At 43.4% G+C, this 25618-nt stretch overlaps 1 protein-coding gene across 1 annotated transcript in view; it reads right to left on the bottom strand.

Annotated features, from left to right (window-relative positions):
* The window catches only part of espn (espin), a 50363-nt gene that overhangs the window by 1929 nt on the left and 22816 nt on the right, over positions 1-25618 (bottom strand). Inside the window, exons 8-11 of the mRNA XM_036532677.1 lie at positions 19129-19261; positions 16172-16406; positions 10483-10628; positions 8863-9147 (exon numbers count right to left, since the gene is read on the bottom strand). Of these exons, the coding sequence (XP_036388570.1) occupies positions 8863-9147; positions 10483-10628; positions 16172-16406; positions 19129-19261 (799 nt within the window). The remainder of the gene's footprint in view (positions 1-8862; positions 9148-10482; positions 10629-16171; positions 16407-19128; positions 19262-25618) is intronic.

Below are 25618 nucleotides of genomic sequence, written 5' to 3' on the forward strand. Positions count from 1 at the left end.
CCTCACTGATGCAGTTCTTTCAAGATTTTAATGTGTACAACAATGCAATAACCAAATTCCTTTCAGTCATCAAAACATGCCATGCACACACAGTCCATGTGTTGAGCTGGAAGTGAGCGACCACCTCTCTGCACCCCCCCGGATAATCAGCTGAATGTATTCACACTGCTTGAAAGGCAATCCTCCCCACCCTTTCAAACCGTAATTAGAGGCCTGTTGAGGGAGCAGCCGTTGAGGCCTTCTCATCTTCCCCACGCTACGGCTAGATTAAGCTCACATTCCTCCCAACAAGCCTTTTCACTGGCCGACCCCCCCCCACCACCACCACCACAACCACCCAGGTAAGACAATCTGCTATGTTAATTTTTAATTATTCCCCTGGGAATTATAGGTCGAGAAAAAAAAAAAAAAACTTAAAAGATACCAATTGATAGACAGGAGAGGAAAGTGAGTCAGGCAAGGTTAATGTTACAAATGAAGGAAACGCAGTTGGACACCAGCTGCAGTGAGGTTGAACGTAACACCATTATCATTTGTAGATGTAGACGCTCTCCAACCTGACAATTTCGCCTAGTCCCCACTCCTCTCTCCTTTTTTTTTGTTTTACAGGATGCCTGCATTAAAGGTTGGAAAGCTGGCTGAAGCATATTCAAGTGTGAACGCTGAGCCATTGAGCAGCCTACATGTGCAGTAGATTTTTGTTATTACTTACATCACACTTGGTAATGTGGAGATACCCAAGACTAAAAAGGAGTACTGGTCTACAATGGTAGGAGCATTATGTGATGCAAAAGAACGGTGCCTCTTTATCCTAAGGGTTGACTCCTGAAATGCCTAACGGACAAACCTTGGAACTGGTAGCAAGATTAAATGGGTGCACAAATGCTAAAAGTCTATTGGCTATAAACTGGAATAACCCCCACTCCCACCACCAACTCCCACACCAACTTTCTAAGGTGTATACGTGTAGTGTAGCACTGTGCACTGCTCAAGTATTTATTTCTGCACAACCTATGCTGCTGGGTTTTGAGCTTCAACCATTTGTTAATATCTTAAGGTACGCATTTGTTATGAGAGACCAGACTTCACAGCAGGACAGAGGGATGGCCAGAAAAGGAGAACTACTATAAGTGCATCTGTTGAGGCCCCCAGCCCTGACATAACCTGGGACTCCACTTCATGCATAGAGCATTCTCTGGTCACCAGTGGAATCCCAGCTACATCAGTGCTGATTAGATGAAACAAGATCAGAAGCTGTCCTTTGAAGTAACCTCCTTACAGCTGCGGTAAGCCACGTTTCGCACGAAAGCAGACGACACTAAGAGGGTTATTTCAACAGAGGCAAGATGCGATTTACTGAACAAGGCAGCGATGCTGCTATTTACTGGACTACCTTGGTATTTCATGGCTAACACTAAGACTAAGGGGAACATCCCTGTAGCCATCTGTCAAACCAATTTACATCCTCCTAATTAATGACTGATTTATAAATATATATTCCACAGTCTGGCTGCAGACAAGGAGGAGACTGACAAGACCAGGACTGATTTCAGTAATCTAGCCAATGAAACAGAGCATATAAATGAAAGTACTATACAAATGAGGCAATTCCAGTAAAAAAGCTGCACTAATAACGCCAGCATGAAGCAGAGTCACAGGAAGTCTACCTTCTTATATGAGGAGAAGTGGTACAATGCTCTGCCTCAGTCTGAGGGCTGGCCATTAGCCTGAGAATTCATGCTAATATGATCTGTGCCATTTCATACCTATCTTGATGTGGTCACATTCCAAATGATCATCTTGAAACCTACAAATAATCAGTAGTGCACGTGTCATTTACAGTTAATGCACCAGATACTCTATTACTCTGATTACACAGCACGCTGTACTTGCTTCAGCCAAACATGGCAGGGTCATAATGTGTAGTGTTGAGCAGTGTTCTATTAAACAGTAATTTAATGATGCTGATGATATAAATCAAGGGGTTATTACATCACCGCAAAAGAAGCTGGAAAACCCCCTGGCATACAGTTATGAATCACTAAACAATGATACATGTTTTGGTCAGGCTTCAGAATAGAGCTTTCAATATGATCTGTTATGCATAAAACTTTAAGCCTCAGCTTCCTGCAACTTTTTACCTCACATAGGGTGCGGCTACGTTCAAACAGTTATTTAGTGATAAAATATTAACGTTTCTGAGGGCATCACCAAAAAAAAATTGTAGAGGTAGGTAGAGTAGATGATATAAAAAAAAAACTGTTGTAGTTAGATGTGAGATTAAAATAGCCTGTCACATTAAAGTACTACAGTGATTTGGAAACTGCTTCCATTATAAATTACAACTAGTGCATGACCACAATATTTATCTATATTCTACCATAAACTCACTCTTTTCACCCAAAATCCATTATAAGAAATGCGACTGAAGTTCAATGACACAATTCAGCAAAACTTTTGCAAACTTTATTGATCACACCATGTTGAGATACAACTGCAAAGACACACCAGAAGCGAATTACATATGCAAAGATCAGGGTCAAACTTCAAAAATGAGGGCTAGATTGCATCAAAATGAGCCTCCAAATATGTATGGCATTTTGTCTGCTAATGATAATTAATACTTAATACAACTTAATACAACAAATACTCTAAAGTTTTTTTCTGAGCGATTAGTATCTCGGTGACTGTTTTCGTTCATTTACTTCCCAAATGGGAAATAAATTAGAGGAACAATCTAAATCTACCCTTCAGAAACAATTGCCCAATTGTCAGATGCAGGACATTTGAGATTCAAAAACCAGTTTAAACTGGACAGCAGTACCTGTTACTTATATTTTTGTTGGGACAGTTCATTCAAGTGTGTAGATAATGTCACAAACTGTGTGAAAATAACTAAGATGATTACCTTTCAAAAATTTCCTTTTACAGTTTCCCTAATTTTAGCTTGTAATATTATTGACTGTTTTCTGTGAAAACGGGTTTGGGACATAAAGGCGTTGATAGCTAACAAAAAGAAAAGCAAAAAGTGCACATGAACAAGAGCTCACAGCAAACACTCTCTTCCAAACTATACTGCATACCCTTCATATGTCTAAAGCATTCCAATGTTTTTTTAACTCAAGTTAGAACAAATCCAAGATAGTCTACCAGAGGATGTATGCAATACAGCTTTTGTGACAGGATCACCCAAAGTTTGAAACTCACAGAATACCAGTTACGAAAACAAAAAAAAAAAAAACAGTACTACTAGAAATCAATGAAAACCCACCAGCTAATTCTGACTTCCCTCCTGATGACCTGAAGTTAGGTTTCATGGTTGCCAGCTTCTGGGTCACAACAGTGAGACCCCGCTAGTCCAACAGCAGTCTGTGGTGCATTTTCTTCCCCAAAACTCATTGATTCCTCACAGGCGCAAAATATGATACTGTTGATAATACTGGAGCCTGAATTTTTAAATTGTAATTGCTGGCTTTACTGCAGTGTCAGATAATACAGTCATGACATCTTGTTTTCACTGCAATTTATTTCAATTACTGTACATAATAGCACTGTTCATTTGCTCCTGTGATGATAATTATTTTTATGAATTTATCTAATCAATTTAAACCTGTTTGTGTGTAATATATATAATTGTATATGTATATAATATGACTGGAGCAGATCAGCTGTAGCTATGCCTTTTATTTCTACCAGGAGCCTTATTAACTGCAACCTGAACTGAGAGCAGACCACGCTATATTGTAATGGACTAAACACCACCAGTAGTGCATTTTAAAAACAGCAAAGAATTTAGGATCCTTTCTGTGTTGGATATATGAAAGGCGTGTTACACTTGTACCCCCAAATGTAATCTAATTTGCCATAATGTTTTTGTTTTCAATGTAACTGAACTAATCATCTTTCCAAAATGCAGCATCACTACTTACAGTTAATTTTCATACATTCTTCTCTCACAAGTTCTTTGATGGATTAATTTGTCAACAGGGCCTTTGTTTCAAAATTTAAGAACACTTAAGTACTTCCACAAGAGTGGAAAGCCTGGAATGTTTTCAGTGCTGCATACACGCTATATCTGATGACCAAAAACATTTCCACAAATTCAATTCTTGCACAGAAACTCAATTTGCATGCAAAACTTCTCATACCCTTCTTATTTCAAATTTAAATCATTAATCTGAATATTACAGTCCACAGATTGTTTTATGCATTTTCACCTCAAACTGAGTTTGGTTTTAATTAAATTGTGAGGTTTAGCTTTATACTCACCTCTCTGGAATTGCATACTGACTATTTTCACACTGAATAATTGCATACTTTGTTTTTTTCAATAGTGAGGGGACAGCCAAACCCCATTTTGATCCCACTGACTATTCTTTATGTGCATACACTGTCACGTGCATATGCAGTTACCCAAAGTCCACTCTATTACACCGTTGGAGAGGAGCTGGCTTACATTACCTCATTCCTTTCCAGTCTCTTTGGAAAGCAATGCCCTGCACTCCATCTGCATTTTATTCCTTTTGTAATAATCAACCTCTGTACAGAGGAAGTCAAACATCAAAAAGCTCCGCTTCCTTTTCCTTCCAGAAGGAGAAGCTCCGGTCGATATACCTGCAGATCTCCTCATTGCTGAACTGTTTTAGCTCACAGATCAGCTGAATGGAGTCTGCGTTTGTGTCATGGAGGGGTGTCACACTGTCCTCCACTTTCTGCACAGATCCCTCTGCAGGTAACCGGCCAGGGTGAACCTGCGGCTCAGGTGGGACTTCGGGGACCTGCATATCGGAATTTTCGGAGGGACATGCAAGATGGGGCCCGTTCGGCACTTCTGCCACGTCCAGGGTGTCGCCGAAGTACCTCTGCTTTATGTCCTCGAAGCCGTCGGCCCAGTCCCGCCTCCCGCTCTCCATCTCCTCCATCACCTCCCGGTGGAACTGGCGGATCAGCTCCCAGCTGTGGCTGCCCAGCCGGTCGAACATCTCGTAGCACAGCAGGTGCCGGAAGCGGCGCTCGCCGCGGGACATGCTCATCTCCAGCAGCTGAAAGTAGCCCAGCATGAAGAGGTCGAGGGTCAGGCTCTCGTAGGCCACGGGGGCGCCGTTGACGTGCGGCAGAAAGTGCTCGGGCCAGTAGATCATGTGGGCGCGGCTCAGCCGTCGGATCTGCCTGCTGGGCACCTGGCTGATGATGTTCCGCCAGTGGCCGATCAGGTTCCCCACCACCTGCCTCTGCTTCATGAAGTAGATGAGCCGGTCGTCCTCGCTCTGTGCCTTGTCGTCCCCGTCGATGCTGCTAAGGTCATACTGGGACCGGTGATCCTCGAACCCAACCGCCTGGCAGCCGCCGTTCCCGCCATGCCTGGCCTTGAACGAGTCGCCGAGGGTGTACTTCCTCCAGTGTTCCAGGAACAAGAAGACAATTCTCTCCTTCCTCGTGTCAACGCTCTCCTGCACATAGCTGAGGTCCGTCTGCACCTCCAAACTCCGTGTCAGCTGATCATGATTAAACATGGGGTCTAGGCCCTGCGGTTGGATGAACGGTTCTAGGTCAGCTTGGGAGAAGTTCTCAGATGGTGCGAAAGTAAGCGGGGCGTGAGATGCTGTAATCAAGGGTTCATCGACCATCTCCATGGTTGGTGGGGCAACTTCATTGTTAGCCTCTTTGACGTCCTCTGTGGACCAGAGGTAGTCGTCCTCCAAAATTGGCTCCGACCGATAACCCGTCAGTTCGTTCCCAACTGGGAGGGACCTCTTGCGCTTGTACACTCTGTTTAGCTTGTCATCTGCCACCTTGGACTGACTCTGCAGCTCGTAGTTGGCTTTCAGGTTCTTGACCGACACACCACACTGCTGGATCTCCCTCTCCACCTCCTCTCTGGTGGAAAATGACTGGGATCTTCCAATATTTATCGAGGCCGGAGGTGCTGTCGAGCCCATCTGGGCGGGTTTTGAGGTCCTGCGCTCCGTCTGTGAACACTGTGGGGCCACCAGGTCCAGGATGTCGATCTCCTTGCCCCCGAGGGTGGCCAGGAGGATGGCCATGCTCTTGAGCAGAGTGGAGATCTTGCTGCACCACTCTGGGAGGTCCTCTGCCTGCCCATGGACTTGCTTGGGATTGACTGAGAAGCGGTCGCTGTTGAGGGCTGCAGACACAGGAAGGAGTTGTTGGAGCTCTTGCTCCAGCTGCTGCAGCTCCTTCTCTACCTCCTGCGCCTTGTGCACGACCGTCAGGTTCTCAATCTGCTTCTCGATGCGCAAGATATTGGCCTCCGTCATGAGCTCTCCAAAAGGGCCTAGGATGGCGTTGTGGGCATGGGAGTAATGCCAGTCCTGGGGCTGATAGCACCCACTGGCTTCAAACTAGACCGAGGATCAAAGCAAGATGAACAAAGACAGATGGAAGAGCTTCCCTCAGCTAGTTGGTCTACGTCTGTCAGCATCAGCTCATTGGTTGCTCACCACACAGATTTTACATGGATTTAGTAGTGCAACAGGATTGCCTTTGAGAACAGGTTGGATCATTCCAGGAGAAGGGGTTGTGAAATAAATTACCAAACAGCACAGAATTTTGACAAGACTTGAATGTTAATTTTTTGAGTCCACAGTGTCACACTATGAGATAACTATGCTTATGTATAGAATATGGATTTATGGACTTACATCTACCACTGCAGTGTTAAAGGACCCTCCCATCACACCACTGAATCAACATGTAACAGCTTAGAGTTGCAGTGCGCCATCACCAAGCAGTAGCCTCTATCACACAAGTACCTGTTGTGTTCAATGGTACATTACGAGGCATATGAAGGCTAGCGTTGGGATGGAAACTACAATCTTTAAGCATCCTTAGCACCACATCTTTTAAAACCGTATTCAAAACCTCAAGTCGGCCCCACACAAAAGGCATGCATAAAAAAAAAAACTTTTTCCTTTGAATAAAAAAACAACCTCTTATGTATAGAAGAACCAGATCCAGTGAAGTAATTTTGACCCACTGTGCATCACATCAAGCTTTACCATATTGTATCACTGTATTATGAATATGTGAGGAAAACTTTCCTCATACACAGTAACAAGAAATATATAGACCATGAGGTTCATGGATGAAAACCTCTTCCCTAAAGTTTAAGTCAAATACGACAGAGCATGAATCTGAGTAAATAACCCAACATAGTATCTGGGACATCCACTGAGTTCAGGGTTCAGCTCCAAGGCTTGTGTGGTAAACCATGCCAGCACCACTTCCCCAGAATACTGCGTTTTGTTGTGAAAAGATTTAAGATTTAATTACCGCTAAACCACGCCTTCATTCTCTGTGAGGTGACAGATGTCCAGTGACAGATGATTTGAATCTGATGGACACCGTCCAGGGGGACATGGAAGTCCCATCCAGACCCAACAATCTCTCATTACCCTACATGGCACCCATTATTCCACTGCTCATATTCCCAGACAGACATGGTTTTAAAGGTGCCGTTAACCAAATGACAGGATGAACTAGACAATAATAGACAACTGTGTTCTAATAAATAATTTTAGAATTGAGACCCTGGGAAGCACGCCAGTTGTTTGAAGGCACCGAATTGTTAATTCATTGCACCAGTTAATGTGTCTGGCATTCTCCTAACAGTTCGGCACTTTTATGCACACTAATTTGTGCCAATTTGAAAACAATTTAAAATCAATCCTGACTGGAGAGATTTCATGTCATTAGCTCTGAGGTAAATTGGACCTGGTCTGCCAGTTTGTGAAAAGGAGCTAACCCAGCCTCTCTGTTACAGACACAAAGTCAAAATGAAAGAAAGGGCTAGCATGCACAGAGGATCAGACATTTAAATGACCTAGGCCTGCAAAGGAGGAGGATTTGAGTTCCTCTCCAATCATGCTCGGACATTCGCCTCAACCTGAAGGACAGTGTGACACCAGTCAAATGCGCAAGTAAACTACATGCAAACTGCTATTAGAATGTTTTTAAAATGCTAAATTGGACACTATAACATACGGTGCCCTTTAGCTATCCCTTGGTGTAAAATAATTTTGAATGCCCATAAATGCTTGATGCAGTTTGTTCACGTTGGGGTCTTGGTATCCAACTATCATACCAACAGGGGACCAAAAAGTTACTTCATCTTTAGTACATACTGAAAGACTTTCATAAGTTACATATGAATGGTAATACGCTGTTCAAGTATTACTATTACACAACATCTATGGGGATGATGAATGGACATTTTTCTATCCAACCAGACTGGGAAGAAAGACATATACTCTATTCTCTCTCACTGTTAACATGGGGTAATTAATGACAGACAGATTTTCACTGCACTTGCACTTGCTATAAATAATATATACATCTCAGCTGTAAGGGACATGGATTTCCCATACAGATTTTAGCTGCCTGAATGTTTGCTTTCAAGAAAGAACATTCAGGTGTGTTGTTTTCATGGAGAAAAACATGAATTATCAACTGTTCGATCTCACAAAACTTCCTTAATGGGCAGCTCACTCAGTCCATTTGAAGCAAGCACTACAGTAACCGACTGATTATTATCATTCCCCATAAACAAAAGCCCTGCATTTCAATCTTGACCTTGCCGAAAGCTCCATTATATCCACATAAGCACAAGAATGAACAGACAATATACAACTTCTTTTTAAAACTTTCAAATATAAAAAGTCAGCATAATTACGCAGCATGCAATAAGCACACACACACACATACACACACACACACTCGCACGCAAAAAAAAAATTCACATCTCTTTTATCCTTTAACTCTAGGACCCAGGTTGACTGGCATTTTATACTGTAATGAGTTATGTCCACCCCGTAGCCTACTACACCCCCGGACCGCACATACCTTGCGTTTGTTCTCCTCCTCCTCCTGCATCCTGGCCTGCAGCTTGCGCACCATCACCTGCCTCTTCCACTCCGGGATGGCCCGGCCCTGCTCGTCGTGGGTGGGCACCAGCGCCTCCATGTCCGCCAGACTGGACTTGCGCGTCTTTGTTGCGTTTGAGTTGCCGTTCACCACCAGGGGGAGCTGCTCACAGCTGAGCGAGGATGACATGGGCTTGGGGGCCGCACCACTGGCCGGGCTGGGGATTGGAGGGGTGGATGGGCTCGCTGGGGGTGGGGAGGACGGCTTCGCAGGCTGGACCTCTGAGGCTGGGGATGGCAGTTCTGGGTTTTCTCCCTGGAGCGGCGATATTTAGTGATATTAAGGTCAACGCTCTCAAAGCTGACAAAGGTTATACACAAATCAGTCACAGAGGAGACAAGAGTCCATAACAGAAACTGCAACTCAGGCAAAGATGAAGATGGTTGAGATTACAGTAAAGAATACTTTTGATAAAAAAAACCCATAGTTCAGATTATTATTCATTTTTTTAACAAAATGAGAGTAAAAGGGCTTGCTTTGATGCTGGATATAAATTAAAGAGGACCAATTGCCTAACATAATCCCAGACATAAATTGCTTGATGGAAATTCTCAGCTAAACGTAATACAATGAGCAGTGGAACAGAGCTGCACTGTTAAGTGAGCGATAGGCTGGGTCAAGTCCTTGTGTTAGCCCTGTTTCTCTGTGTGTGACGGTAGGCAAAACTCACCAGGCTACGCACATCTGCACTTAATCTCGCCCTGGGTGCCTAGCAACTAGATGTGTAAATGGGCAGGTCATATTGAGTGCTTACGAATGAAGCCACTTTTCCACGCCCTCATTGCAGGAGCTAACCTCCATCAACGTACGTGACCAGGAATGTTATTCATGTGAGAACACTGATGATGGTCATCAATACCTTTCACATTAAATTTATCTACACACACAAAGAGAAATGATTCAGCATTTAAAAATTAAACATTGAAGATGCAACCTTCACTATAAGATTCAATACATGTCTTTTTTTTCCATTTATGACAAAGGGAACTTGGTAACCTAACATTAATATCACAGCCTGCAGAATCAAAAGAGGTCATCAAACATTTCTTTAACAGAAACAGACTCCACACCATGTGTGTTGCTATTATTCTATACAAATATTATTCAATATTTCCATTCAATATTCTTACCCTCTAATGGTCACACAGAGTAACCTACAGGTCAGGGCTGTTTCGAGCAACTGCAGTGACGTACAGCAGAGTCTTGGGTACCGCCAATACAAACAGCAGGCTGTCCAACTGCTACTGTATTGAGTGACCCTGTGTTCTTTTACTCATATTTCAGAGCAGCTTAAACCACACCCATTACGGGCCACACGAAAACTAAACACCAGCCTCTTCGAGGATTAACGTCATCTGCGAACGCCAGCCAGCACCCGGTATCACTGGCTGGATAGCAACCACCACATCATATGCTCAAAACACAAATACATATAAGCAAACAGCGTGGAGAGGGTTGATAATTGTCCAGCCCCAAAATAGGCCCGTCGCACACAGTTTGTGGGGCGTGTTTATAACCCTCGAGCCAGGCGCGACCTACGTCGTTCCCTGGCGGGCCGCTGTTGGAGAAAACTGTTGTGTATCCTTTGCTGTGAGGCGTGGGCTTCAGGCTCTTTCCCGCTTTGATCTCCGCCAGCAGCTCCGAGTTGTCGCCCGTTGGGGACATCATGTTGAAGGACTTCGTGCCTGCGACACAGAAGGGGGGGGGGGGACAGAAAGCGAGACCCAGAGGGCAAGTGTTGGTTAATGAAGTGAAAACCGGGTGCGCTGCTGATCTGAGAGCCTCCATCTGGCTCAAAGCGGAGGATGAATGAATGCTGACTCAACAAGTCGAGGCAAAGGCGGCGCGTTCAACCAGCCATTGAGCTGACTGATGGTGTTTACATCTGCAGTTTAAATGCCAGCTAGGCAGCCAAAACAAATTAATAAACTGATGATACATAGTATATTTAAGACTATTGTGATTTTACAGGCCTAATTTATTTAAAGATGTGGTATTCTGACATCCATTTTCCTTTGGAAACCATTATTCCTATATAGTTTTTAAAGGTTGGGAAGAGAAGCAAATCATGCATGTCAGCTGATGTATAATGTATCATTACCTATTCAAACTTCCCATTTCAAAATTTCTTGTTTTATAATTTTCAATTTGATAAAATAAAAACTAATACAATTGAAGTCCTATAGTAATATGCAATACTTCCAGGATTTTGTGCAACATTTGTGCCAAATTTTATTTACTGTCCTGGACTTCAGCAGATGCCCACAGATTAGCACGGCAAGACAAAGCGTCTATGGAGCTTGCCATGTGAAGACTACCATTTTCAGATTCTGCCAGCTCAAACTAATCTTAAGATACCGGACTACAGACCGTAATCTTCTTATGCTGAGTAATAACCTAGCATCTAGCTCATTTTCATTCTCGTCTTTATTTTAAATGCCAGGCTCCAAAGCTGATTTTGTCAAAGGAATTTATAGGACTACAGAAAAAGAACTAGATTTAGTTTCAGATGCGCAGTTTCTGCATTGATTTGTTTCATGTGAATGGTTTCAATTTTAGCTTTTCCATATGTAATGATAGCTTGTGTTTAAAACTTTCTAAAAATTATAATTTAGTTTGTGAATGTAAAACTTTTTTTTTTCAGTTTTCAGAGAACTTGATAAATGCAAAAAAAATCAACCCTCATTATACTGTCACAGGAGAACAGTACATAGATATTTACCCCTGTCTCTTTTGCATACACAAATATACAGTCTGTATACATGTGCCCACACATAAAACTGCTATCAAAAATAAAAAGCAAGCACTATCAATGCTATTATATGGCACAGACTATTTTGACAACTGATGAATTCTAATTGCTCCCCAGGGCAAATCTAAAAATCTCTCTGTCAAATTAAGTCAAGCTTACACAAGTCCAAAGAAACATCAATCCCAGATACCTTCCACAATTAAGAATGTACCAGTCTGAAAGGCCATCTCCTGCAAACATTTGATTTCTTTATCTACACAGTACAAAACTCACTGCACGCCACTAAATGGATACAAACTTCAGAGCTGATACTTCACCTGCTTTTGGATATGAAACTCTTCTGATCTGGAGCCTCAGATGCAACACTACCGTTCTTTCATGCCTGCACAGGATGTAAGAACTCCACTTAAGGCAACACCAAAAGGCTAGACAAGAGTAAGTTTCCCCCCTCTCTCACTCCCTTTCTGTCTCCCCTCTCTCCCTCTCACTCTCCCTCCCTCTCTCTCTCAGGGGTATAAAGCACTCATCAGGGGAGCCTATCACAGAAGGGAAAATCTAAAGGAATCAACACTAATTAGCAATGACACAGAACGGCTGCCAAATTGGTAATGGATTTAAGTCCGCCCTCGCCCTGCCCCTCCTACCGTGTCACCCCACCCCCCACCTCTCTCACACCAAACAGCAGATCAGCTGCTCGTGTATGGGATTAGCAGAGAACATGTCAATCACAGGGCCAATGGGCCAATGAGCAACATCACATGGGACACAAGGACTTGCCCCACCCATCTAATCTTTAACATGTCCAAGATCAAAATGCATAGAGGGAAAACAATAACATCATAGACAGTTCAAACAGGCTTTCTGAGGAAGATCATGTAGGTCAAGGCATTTTTCCTTTTGTAATGGATTCTTTGGGAACATGTATGTGCATTAAATTTTTCTCAAGATCAAAAGGCATACATCTGACAGTGCTTCTTGATTCACTTTTGTGAATGATCAATCCAAAAGAACTGCTAGACTTCATAGACACTGGGATATAAAACTTATAATTTAGGCTCAATTATGACAGTTAATGCATTCAAGCAGTATGTATTCAACCATAGTAATTTTTCAGATTAGCTATTCCATGAATGTCATATGTGAAAATGTATGAGCAGAACTCCACAATTAATCCCAAAGAAAATTCTAAATTGACTTTAAAATGTACAGTTTTCCTCATACATCTCATAGTTAGCTTTACTTTAATGCCTACATGATTTCATTTTCAGCAGTGTATTTGCATCAGCAGTATTTCCTCTATGTAATGTAGCGTAATATAGAATCGTCAAGGTCAATAGCAAGCCATGAGAAGAGAAACGCCAGCCCACCTGGAGCTTTTCCGTCCTGGTAGATCTTCATGCTTATTAACCTCCAATCCAAGTTCAGAGAGTTTTTCCTGAAACTACCACAGGTCTGACTAAATAAGCTACGGCAAAGGTACACCGTGCCCTTATATAACAAACCAATAGGTGTGACATCATGCTGCGCGCAGGGTGTGTATGTGCATTGTGTTGCTGGAGCCAGTCTCTGGTACTGAGGGTGAAGCAGCAGCAGGTGGCAGAGGGAAGCTCTCTTTATTCTGGGCCCACCCATCCGCAGCAAAGCACAATAGGACATGAATTGAACAGCGGCAGCTGGTGACCTCCTGAATGTATGGAGACCACTTTCCCCTCCCTCCTTTTCCAGTGTAACACAGGCCCTTGTCAGACATCAGACACCCCCAACGCAAAATGCCACGCACCAGATTTCTGCTCTCTTCTCAGCTTCAGCGCTTGCTGTATGAATGGAGTGTACGCACACACATCTACCCCTGACACTTCAGAGTAAGGCAGAAAATGTACTCCCACAATGCACAGGACTATGTACAAGAGTGTGCAGTGAACATTGTTTATGTTAGCATTAAATACTAACACAGGCATCTACAAGATGAGTTTGTTCCACTCCCATTTGGGTCCTACTGGCGTCTCAGCAATGAAATATGGAGGGCTAAGGGGAAAGCAGGGGAACAGAGCCAGAAATGATGAGAGAAAGTTGGGGTACAGTGGAAGGGTACAGGAAGTCAGGGTTTTTATGACGTAGAAGGGAGAGGGTTAACGTCACACGCCACAGCTTCTCAGTACTTACTCTTCATCTGCCTGAGCAACTCTGCTTCTACACAGAAAGCGGACGGAGAGGCGGAGTCAGACAGGACAGGGGGAGACAGGTGAGAGGAGGCCCGTGCACCCCCCCCCCCCCCCCCCCCCCCCCAGAAAGCCAGCATGGTGACAGGCGAAAGAGAGCAGAAGTGGAGCAGGGGGGACACCGATGAGCAGATGTCCCGCCAGCACAGAGGAAGGAGACAATGATGGCAAGCAGGAGGGATGAAGCGGTGGCCCATGGATACAGGATGCAAAGGACAGAGAGGGGAAAAAGAGAAGAACCTCGTTAGTTAGTGAATCGAGACCGCAGGCCGATGAGGTTCAATGCATGATGAAGTAGTTGATACCTTTACGCTGAAGACTGTCAGCATACCTTTTGTTGACAGATAAAAGCACAAAACAAATTCAATATCCACCCGAAAGACTCCTGTCATCGCGAACAGTCATAATGTAAAACAAAACTGTGAGAATATGTATGCAATGAGACAACAGGAATTCAGTATCTCCTAAAGATTTATGTTACTATTAACACTTATACACCAAAGATGGCCAGAACATGTATGCAACATAGAGGACACGGGTTGTCCAGGAAGATTACCACTGTTACACAATGCCATATATTTAATCATATAAAAAATATATGTAAGCATGTTGGCTGAAAACAGAATGAACTCTGCAGTTTGTTTATATTTACTGCTAATGAACAGCCCATGATATGAAATGCAATATGCTCAGACACGACTCCTAATCCTAAACAGACCATTTCTGTATTAAGTCATTAAGTGACAAATACATTATAATTATCCTTTTATGGATTGCCTCTGGTAATTAAACAATACAAAGCTATTTTTTTCCTTTTAAATATGGATAAATCCATTCTAAATCCAGCCTGTGTTTCAGCAGGTCCTTCTGCCACTCCAGTGTACTTGTGCAGCTCAGTCCTGCCCTTGCCTTGGCATCCTCTAACATTTCCCATCAGCAGCAACATGAGCGGGCGCCACCGAAGCCTTGTGCTGACAAGCAAGGGCAGGCAGGCAGGCAGACAGAAACTCTCCAATGACCCACAACTTAAAGAATCTCAAGTGAGCTCAAGTAGAGTTGGCAAATTTCTCCTTTAGAAGGTGAGATTGTGGACAAATGCAGTTAAAAATACAGTTATAATGGGGCACCTCTTTTCTGATTCAGCTGAATCCAATAACGCATTTGTACTTAATATGTAACATAATGCATCAAACTACTTGGAAGTGCTGGATTTCAAGACTGAATAAATCAAATGTGCAGTAAAGTTGGCTCAGATAAAAATGGCCTTTTTGCCATTTATTGCCATTTGCCATCTTATTACTACTTTCCCATGCAATGTATTTTGGACAAAGCTATAACACAAACATCAGCTTCATATTTCCAGCCAGATTTTACCCACAAATTATATGTAGTACAGTACCCACTATGTAGACATGGAAATGTTACGTTCTTGGTATACCACTGACTTGATATGTCAGACACATCTCTAGGTAAAGGTGCAATTAAGGAAATTGCTGAACACTAGACCCATCTTCAAGGTAACGGTAGCCACAGTGGCATTAATTTGTAATAAGTTATTTAGAGAAGACAGTCAGGATTGTCTCAGGTTAACCCAGTGAAACAATGATTTGTGCCCCCCTTTCTGCCATCAAGGAAACAGCTTAATCTGCTAATTTTTGACAGATTTTTGTATGGTTATTTAGAGTGTGTAAAGTGTATAGGTACACAAACCGCACAGTTACTTCAAAATCCATTCAAAAATTGTGTTTTAAAAGGTGACACATCTAGCCCAGATAATTTCTTCACTTATCTTGCGTAAATTTATCTACCTTTCCTGCCAAAAAAAAGCCCCAACCACAAAGAGATGGAAAAAAAAATTGAAAACATTTAAGCATTTCATGAGTAAGAGGTGCACACAGTGAGAAAATTTGTGCTTAATCAATTGGGTATTCTTTTGTTGGTGGAAAACAGAGGTGAATGCCACCAGAGTATGGCTATCCTATATGCTGCAAGAGGATCCAGTTACACGATCCTCGAAAGCAAAGGAGTCCAGGTACCAAAGGGGAGTACTCAAGAGCAAAAAGTCCTGGTACCACAGACTTGAGAAAACACATCCTTCTCTTATAAACAAACACCTGATCTGTCAACGGTTGGGACCCAGTGGTATCTACTTTAATCGGGCTTGGTATTCTGAACACCAGTCTGTCAGTGTTTGTGTGTGTGTGTGTGTGTGTGTGTCTGTATGTGTGTGGGTGGGAGAGAGAGGCAGCTAACTCACTTCCAGAGGAGGACAGACGGCGGGGGCTGGTGGTAGAGCACTGGGAGGGTGTCTTTTCCGAGGGTGTCTTCTCCGAGCTCGTCTTTTCCGTGGGCAGTGGGGGCGGTGGAGGTGGAGTGGTGGTGGGGTGACTCTGTGGGAGGGGGGGCGGGGGAGGCGGTGGGGGCAGCTCCCCTGCGGCTCCGTTCTCTGGGCTGGGAGCACTCTCCACTGACTCCTCCAGCAACACAGAACCCTGGTTAAAAAAACAGAACCCATTACAGTGCACAAGCTCTGTTCAACACTGCACATGAGCTATGCACGTGGTCTTTAAATAGCAGACAGGCATGACCTGAAACTAACAGTGATGCTATAGAGTTTCAACCATCCTCACATACTGTAATGTGCACTGCTATAAATCATCTTAAGTTACAAGGAGGTCCTCAACCTTTGCTCACAACTTCTCAGCACCAGTTTCAGCTGTAGGGAGTAATCTTGATTTACGGACTCTAGAAACAGCAACGAGAAGTGACTAGAGGGCGACTTCAGGTATCCATTTAAGCACGTCAATTCAATAGGCATGCCAGGGAGGCAGGGTCACCAGAATGAGAGGACATATGCTGCCCTGAGCATGGCTGTTACACACCCCATTGTACACTTCATTAAGTGGTTTGATGCAGTCATTTGCAAATCCAGCGCCTGTGATTTTTGACCCTACAGCAGTGAGTACACCCCTCCAACAATAGGAGGCCATGGTGGCATTGGGGAGCACCAGACGGTGCGTTTTCAGACCCAACCCTCCACCGAAGCTGTTTCGGCTATGCGTGTCACCATCTGTTCCACGGGGACAGGCAGACACCCCGCAGAGTTTCTGATAGGCTCAATGAAGATTATACCCAGAGCCAGCCTATTATACCATGTGCTGATACCGCTAGGATTATTTTCTGCTTCCTGAGCTGTTCTACTTGCTTACACACATTTGTGGAGACAAAACTGATGTCATGTCTTTATGTTTAATTCCAAGTTCATTTATAATTACACACACCATGGCAGCAGCAGTTCCTGGTTTGAAATACCAGTAGCGTATTCATCAAGGTAAAATGAGTTGCATATTAAGTTTTATAAACCATAAGGACTTCATCTCTGTCAGTTACTCTTAGAACCAGACATAGAGCCACATAGAGCACCCATGGGCCAAAACTGCTCTGAGGCAGACCCGCTCTGTGACCTGGTTACTGCCTGAGTTTGCACAGCAGGGAGTCAACCCCAGTGCCAGTGGAACAGAATGATAAATGAGGAACACATGAGACTATGAACAAAGGCAGTTAGGTGCCTGACATTACGTAATCTGGAACACAATGATATTTTTGATCACTGTTTTTTTTTCCATTGCAATTCTGTATTGTTGGTTTAGGGATCCCGATGGCTAGGCAAGTAAGAACTATATCACAGGACCCAGTCTCTTCAGCACTGGTACCTCCAGTTTTGAACATTTTCATACTGCAGAATACATTTATGCAATTAATTATTACATTTATTTCTACATTAAGCAAAAAATACACCAATGATAAAATACACTTTCCATAAATATCCTGTAATTTGGTTAGTTTAGCTAGTATACTTGCCAGGAATTTCTGGTGGGCAGTTACTACATCAAAAACATACTCCATGTGTAAAAATAAAAATGAAACAGCCATTCACCTTGAGAGAAAGCTGTGACAAAATTGTGTGACACCCAAGCTTTGTTCTGGACCGCAGACCCCCTTAGCGGTTTTGTTTGTTCTCTGGTCAAAATTCTCACGTCTCAAACTGAAATGGAATTTTGGCTCAGATTGACTCCGGAATCAAAACCACCAAGCCGTCTTCAGGGAAAGTGATATTCGAAATAAAAAATAAACAATCCCGGATGAATCCAGTGCCACATTCAAGTCACCCCTGGATTTGAACAAAATCAAGACATCTAAAACGATAAAGTCACTCTGTTGTGATGTGGCCCTAGATCAATCTGTAAAAGTTTCTGAATGGCTCATCTTTTACGATGATTTATAAGTTTCAGGAATCAGTTTGTAATCGTCCTCTGTTCTTCTGCATGGAGCAGCGCCCTCATGTTTAAAACAGTGTTAAGACCACACGGCCCCGGTTTAAGCTTTCTGGATGGCTCCCCAGCCAGACCTGAGGATGCCGGTGTGTGAGGTGGGGTGAACTGATCTGGCCTTGCGTCAGCTGGCTCTTCCCCTCACCATCTGGGATGGACGCCCTCACTGAGAGCTGGAGAGAACCTCTGCAGCCAGCTGGAACACTACAGGAAAGGCATCCCCACCTTCACTCCATCCTCCTTCCCACTTCACTGTGCATTTTCACCACCAAGGCACTGCATCGCCCTAATGTATTATTCATTAAAACTCTGCCCGTTTGTCATAATTACTGGTCAAGAACAGGGCTTCTGAAGCGTGATCATGAGACCTCCCTCTACACTTTGGTTTTCATTCCAGTGAAATTTGCTGCTCCCTAACATGCAATGAGCTCTTCCTTCAACTCCATTCTAAATCATCACTTCCTGCCCTCCCAACGCCCCAATACATCAGAAAGATGTGTCAATGCATTAATCTTCTGCAGAACAGTTAATGGGAAAGGAAGACTTGCCAAAGCAAAATTTGACAGGCGGGATCTCACTAGAGCCCTGAATGCTAAAGCACTGAATGTGGTTGATGAAAATTAATCCCTGCTTGCAGAAAATGAATGGTTCAGGAACCAGGAAAACAGTAATGGGCCAAAAGATTTGTTTAAGGACAAAAAGCAAGCAAATAACGACACCCACACTTCCAGCAACACGTCTGAACAAAAAACAAATACATACAATGTAGTAAAAGACCTCGAGACCTAGTTACAGAAGTACTGCTTTCGACTAGACATGCCAAACGAGATGGACTCCAATCACTGACAGAAAACAGGAGGGGAAGGGGTGGGGGGGTGATTACCTCCTCATTAGGTGCCATGGTTCTGTTCCCACGGTGTTCGGCTGTGTCGTTGCCCAGTGTCTTGTAGTAGTCCCCAGTGCTGGGCTGTTTGCTGAAACTGCGCGACTTCCTGTTGGAGTCGACTCTGCGCAGTCTGTCCGGATTTTCTCTTGGAGTCAGTTGCTTAAAATGAAGGCGAGAGGGAACGCTCACTGTCACGATGAAAATAACTTCAACATCATCATCATGTGCCACGTGTAAAACACTGATTTTTTTTGTACACAATAATTAGGCCAGGGGAAACAAGCTATGGGCCTTTTTGTTTCATCTAAGATCAAATGGAGCTGTGACCCACTTCAAAATTAGGAATAATAAGGATTTGTCCAGTGACACGCACTTCTTTACTTTTTGCAGATGTACCGGGATCCTAGGCCAGCAGTGAGCATTGATAAGACCGGCCATTTCAATTTTCAGATCAGTTTCTTTACATTGTATGTTTGTTAAGTTTTGCTCTTCCTCCAAGCATATTTGCATTTACTCCAACAGCCCTAAAAAACGTTACATGACCAGGGTAATGTGCGTATTATGAGCACTTAAGCAAGATCAGCAAATCCATGTGACAAAAAAGCAAGCAGATTAATTTTGCAGCCGTGTGAACAAAAAGACTTTTCTTTGCCTTCAGCCCGATGTCAACATTTTCCTGATCCCTCAAGTGATGACGAGAGGTTTTGCAAGTGTTTCGTGCGTGGTGAAAGACTTCCTTGAGAGGCGTGAACTTGGGAGGGCCCCAAACTGCTGTCAGATGATGACCTGGAAATTTTCGAATGTCTCTAGATGCACACAAGCAGAAACTGCTTTTCCTGCCCGTCGAGGATTTACCTAATGCAAAGGCTGCATTTGCATTGCAGATCTGACTGTGAAAATACAGCAAAAGCTATAAAATGTGAACTTGCCTTGATTTCATTCTTCTGAACACAGTGAAAATCAGTCCAGCATTATCTACCATGATAGCAGCATCCACATGGCTTGCAGCACACCTTGCTGACAATGTACTGGTTTTATTCATTCACTACAACATACAGAAAAAATCAATGCCATTCTGTCTGCTTAAAGTACATAGTTTGAGGGAGATGTAAAAATATTATTAAAATATTGTTATTTGTGATTTTGTATAGGAAAGCAGCATTTTGCTTAAAACCCTCTGAGAAATGTAATAATCTCTGTGATTATTATTTTATTATCAAAAAGTTTAACATTTACTATGACATTCCTCAGTAGCATCACTCCAACAGCCTACGAATGTAAGAATGATTTCCAACAGATACCGGAAACTGCTATTTTCGCTCATCTTCCGAAGGTGAAGTCGATTACATAATTTTTCGCCGTCATCCTCCCCCATGGCTTTTTTTTTCTTTTTTGTTTCTCATCAGCAGAATTGTATTTGCATGTTTGAGTCATTATTCCAGTAAAAGGGTCCAGAAACCGGTAGGAGGAGTAACGTGAGCAGGGAGTGGGGGGGGGGGGGGCACGCTGACGGATTTGACTGCCATGCTCAGCAGACGCCCTTCCATAATGGCCAGCGTGACATAGACGCGTCACCCTGCCCGTGTCATCCCAGTCTGCCTCGCATTGTATTCGGCCGACACCTGGCCGTGACTCAGACCGGCTTCCCATTTTAATCTTTATGTACACAGATGTGCTTTTGCCTTCTGCCTGTGGATGGGTGAAGGTCAATGCAGCCAATCATACCTCGCCCGATGGCAGAAGGGTTGGCAATAAAAAACAGCAAATATGTGCAATACGAAGTAAGAAGAAATCATGTCGTCCTTTTACAACATATGAGCATGGATCGTTACCGCTGCTGGGATATATCAGATGCAGTGAATCATTTTACACCTCAACACCAGTGCAGTGCTAGAAAGAAATATTCATATTGAAGGCTAATATGTAATTTTACACCACTGAAACTCAGCCACTTAAAAAATTCAACCCCCCCCACCAAAAAAGCTAACAGAACACTAAAGATACCTCCATTCCATCATTTCAAAGCTTGTTTTGAAATTTAAAAAGGTGACAGAACTCTAGTATATCACATATATGCCGGCTGATTGTCCTATTGTATTTCAGCTGAAGTACCTTCAGAGATCAAACAACTACAAGCATCACTGACACAGAGCATATGTTCCACCGATAAGTATATTCCACTTCATTTCACACTCAATGACTAAACATGAGCAATTTGTAAGACTGTGCATACACCGACTCAAATTATATCCCCACCAACAATTTAGCTCTACTCAAACCAGTTATTTTAAGTCCACAAAATAACACTCTGAGGTGAGCTTCTCAGAGTATTATACAATTTCTCTCAACATCTACAAGTGGCATTGGGTCATTACAAATAGCTGCTTGCATTTAACTCCAGCATCCGATTTTTTGTCTTACCGTGTACACTTCCTTGCTTGTGGTCCTCTGTCTCCAACGAAAGCCCAGAGGTGCGGTGAAGCCAGTCACCAGATCCCCGTTCCACAACACCTGCGTAACTTTACCTGCCCTCTCACTTTACCCAGGCCCTTCATCATTAAAGCACACCTATCGCATCGCAGAGGCATGACGTCACCACCGACAGCTCAGCCAACCACGGTGGAGAAAACCCTGGTCTCCTCTTATGCAAAGCAGAGAGCAAAAGAGTCCGGCGTAACCTACAGCCGGCCAGACTCAAATCTCACAGGCTTAGCGATTACGTCCTTCTTGGAAGCAATATTTTGATTACCACTCCATGGGAGAAACGCTCATTGCAAGATAATGTTACACGTTTTCAGTAATACTAAACCATGACCAATAGGCACCACTACAAATCGACAGCCATGTGAAAAGGGGCTTTTTAACTAAGGGTTTCGACAGGTGCCACCCGCCTATGATCAAAGAAAGATGTACGACCAGGTACAAGGAACACAACACAACCTTTATAATGGACAGATGAATTTTATATCTTAACTGTGCCACTGTTTCAATCACTGCATTAATAATGCATGTTTTCACAAATGTGCCAATAATGACTAATATTGACTTGAAATTCAAATGCAGTTGAAACATTTTCACCATGGATGAGGGGAATACATCATGATAATTTTTTTTGAATAAAGCAATTAACTCAACCTTTGAGTGATATAAAGAAAATCCATAAGCAAATTTACATTTGGCTCACAGAGTGATAAAAGGTAATTGACAGAATGTGCACTGGTAGGATCAGAGCAACGCTTTACCAGACGAGAGCGGTTACCATGCCCCTGAGTTTCTATGGTGCTCTAGACAGATTGTTTTTCTCTGCGTCTTTTGTGCACGGATCTTTGTTCCTGCGCTTTCTCCTCTCCTCCATCAAGCACAATTAAGAGTATCTCTCCGCGCCCCTGAGAGAAGGTACTGTGTTTAATTGTTAATGAGGGTGAGCCTGGGGCTTGTCACCTGGGCAAGGAGTCAGGTGGGAGGGCGAGCTAATTAAAACCCCTCCCCCAAGACCTCACCTGCCTCTCACATCAGCACACACACAGGGTCAAGCAACACGGATTTGGTCTCAGGGCGGGCCACTGACAGCCGTGTCCATTCATGACTCATCATATCTATTTCCAAATGAGATGTTATGGCTATACCCTATGGCTATACCTATCAAGGCAAACTTCCATGAGAAAGAACTACTAAAGTACTAAAGAAGTACTAAAGTAATTTTCCATTGGGTTTCCAAGACCACAGTTACCATTCTGATTACATTCACGGTTATATCCACGGTATATATATATTACATACAGTTATATCCACGGAGACAGTGGGTAGCCTCAATTCACTCACAATTTCAGGACATTATCAATCTTTCACTATCTGACATTACAGAAGCTTTGAAATGCTAAATTACCTGACAAGGCAGTGAGATAATATACCACAAATGTGTTTGTTACAGTGGGATTTGCCTTTTGAAGCATGTACATTTGCAGTGTTAGAAGTGTTTGATGCAGTCAGCACTAAATTCTCTTCATGAGACAATACTGATATTTATTATCCTCTATACAAAAGATGGGTATGTATTGTCCTGTTGTCTTGGGACCTTTCCCATTGATATTAAACAGAATAATCTGCATTGTACTATTGTAAATTTAACAAAATAGTTGAGAATATGTGAAAAAAATGACATCACAGACACACCTATTTATGAGGCTGCTGAGCATTCTCTTTTGTCCTGAGAGCATTATCAGTTCTTTTCACAGGCTTGGATTTCAGCATGAACTAATGACATTTTCATTGCACATTTTCACAGCAACAGAATTAAGACAAAACAAAAGGTTAGCACTCCCTAGATTTCCGGACTGCATTTTCACTCTGAAGGTATTACACAACTGTAAAAAATGGGTATGGATTTCAGTAACAATGGCTTCATCAGTGTGCGCCATGAATCGTAGGGAATCAGCCGAGAGCTGATCTTTCCATGTTACTTGTTGTTGCCTTGGATTTCACCACCTAGAGACTTTTCATTATTCCGTTTCTTTGTGGACATCAAGCAGGTCAGACATTTCTGTCCTGTTGCTCACAGCCACAGCTCGAAAGCATTTTCCAGGTTTTGGGCAAAGGGATATAATGAACGCCCTGTCAGTGAAGCCAGAGATGCCAGTGGTAATGACTGGCCTCAGACAACCTGTGCGCAGTCCGACCGGCCCTGTGTTTATGTGCGGGCTCGCGGAGCGACAGATCAATTAGTGGAATTAACACTGGGCCCATCACAGGGCCCTTCGGTGGCCCTGATGGGCGAGTCGGCGTCGTAATGAGGAACCTCGTTAATGCCGGGGAACAATTAGCGCATTGTGGAGCCCTCCTCTCCTCCAGGCCTTCCCGCGCCAGGGTGAGGTAGGAACATTGTCTGACCGCCGAGCAAATGAAGTGATTAGCGAACTAGCGGACTTGGCTGCCCGGGGCTCTCCCTCCTTAATCTCGCCGAGGATCCGTGCCGTCTCGCTCCAGTAACTTTCCATAGCATCTTCTGCCCCCGGAAAGCTGCTTTCACCGGTTCGGTCAGAGACAGGAACACGCGGCAAGTCCGGCGTGTTCCCTGTCCTGTCCTCGTTCGCCGCGGCGTGGAAGAGCAGCACGCCCTGCATTCTGGGACCCGCACTGGAGAGCCGAGCCTCTTTCCTGCATATTCAGCACTTAACCCTCAACCAGGTTACACATTTTTAATGTTTGCATAGGAAAACACACATGGACCTTACTGACCATACTTGAAATTTGTGCCAAGTTTTTTTTTCTTTGAAGTTGCTAAATTTGCAGTACAATTTCTGCCCGCCTTTTTGACGGGTTCAGCCTTTTTGACATAAAGAGACATTTGCGGTAGCTGTCAGTCACACCGTCCAGCCCCGCCCTAAACCTCACTCAGAGGTCCCTTGAGTAACTGAACCACAGTAGCAGCTGTTCCCAAAACCTCCAGGGGCTAAGGAGCCCCTTTGATTAGCTCATACCCCATTGAGATAAGACATAATTAGCAACTCAGTAACAGAATCCAACAGAGATGATTAAGTACTTTGTTCCAAGTACATTCTATTTCTTAAGATTCCTGCAGAGCCTGCTGGTATTCAGATGCGCTGGGCATACCGTTTTACACTTAATGTATTATTTATAAGACCATTATGGGAATAAACACTGACCCCACAGCTAATCGCAAAGCAAAAGCCTGGCACAGATGGCTCCCTGATAAAGACCCTCCAGCAGCGCTGAGTTTGCTCATTAGATATTAGCTGCTGCTTCCGCTGCTCAGAAACATTGTGTTTCTGCACAAACACCAATGCTAAGCTGACATATAGAACAAATATGGTTATAAAAACTGGACCTGTAGGCAGTAATTTGCGTGCTCAAATCCCAACAGGAGCAATACTGTTGCACCCTTAGGCAGCATCCTAAACCTGAGCTGATTCAGTATACGGCATTGTAAATTGCTATGTAAACATGTAACATGCAGACTGCCCCAGAGTAGTGTATTTTCCAAGCAAATAAATAACATCACATAATATGGAAATAGCTGCACTGTTGTGGTACAGCAATAAAATGATTTTGTAATTTGCTGACCATTTTTATTTTTGTGTGGGAATCCATTCCATCTCAACCATTGAGAGGGGGGAGGAAGTGGTTGCTGTTCCATCATATCAGGCTTTCTATGAAAAAATCCCCCTGGAGACTGTGGGACCTCCAGGGTATGAAGAGGTAAAAAAAAAACTTGTAAAATAAATAAAGTTTACCTTATTTCCTATTTGTCTGTACCATGTATTGACACACAGAGCTCATTTTAAAAGCTCCACGGGCATGTGGTATAAGGACAGGGACAACAAAAAGTCTGGAACCCCTCACTCACTTTTGAGAGGTTGCACTGTGTGCTAAATGAGCTCAGTTGTAATAACTGCCAACTTTGTAGCCTAGATCCCACTCTTTCAAATGCTGCTAAACACCTTCAGTTTCAAGTTCGTTTGTTCCCCCA

This window comes from Megalops cyprinoides, chromosome 7, assembly GCF_013368585.1.
Source record: "Megalops cyprinoides isolate fMegCyp1 chromosome 7, fMegCyp1.pri, whole genome shotgun sequence".
NCBI lineage: Eukaryota > Metazoa > Chordata > Actinopteri > Elopiformes > Megalopidae > Megalops > Megalops cyprinoides.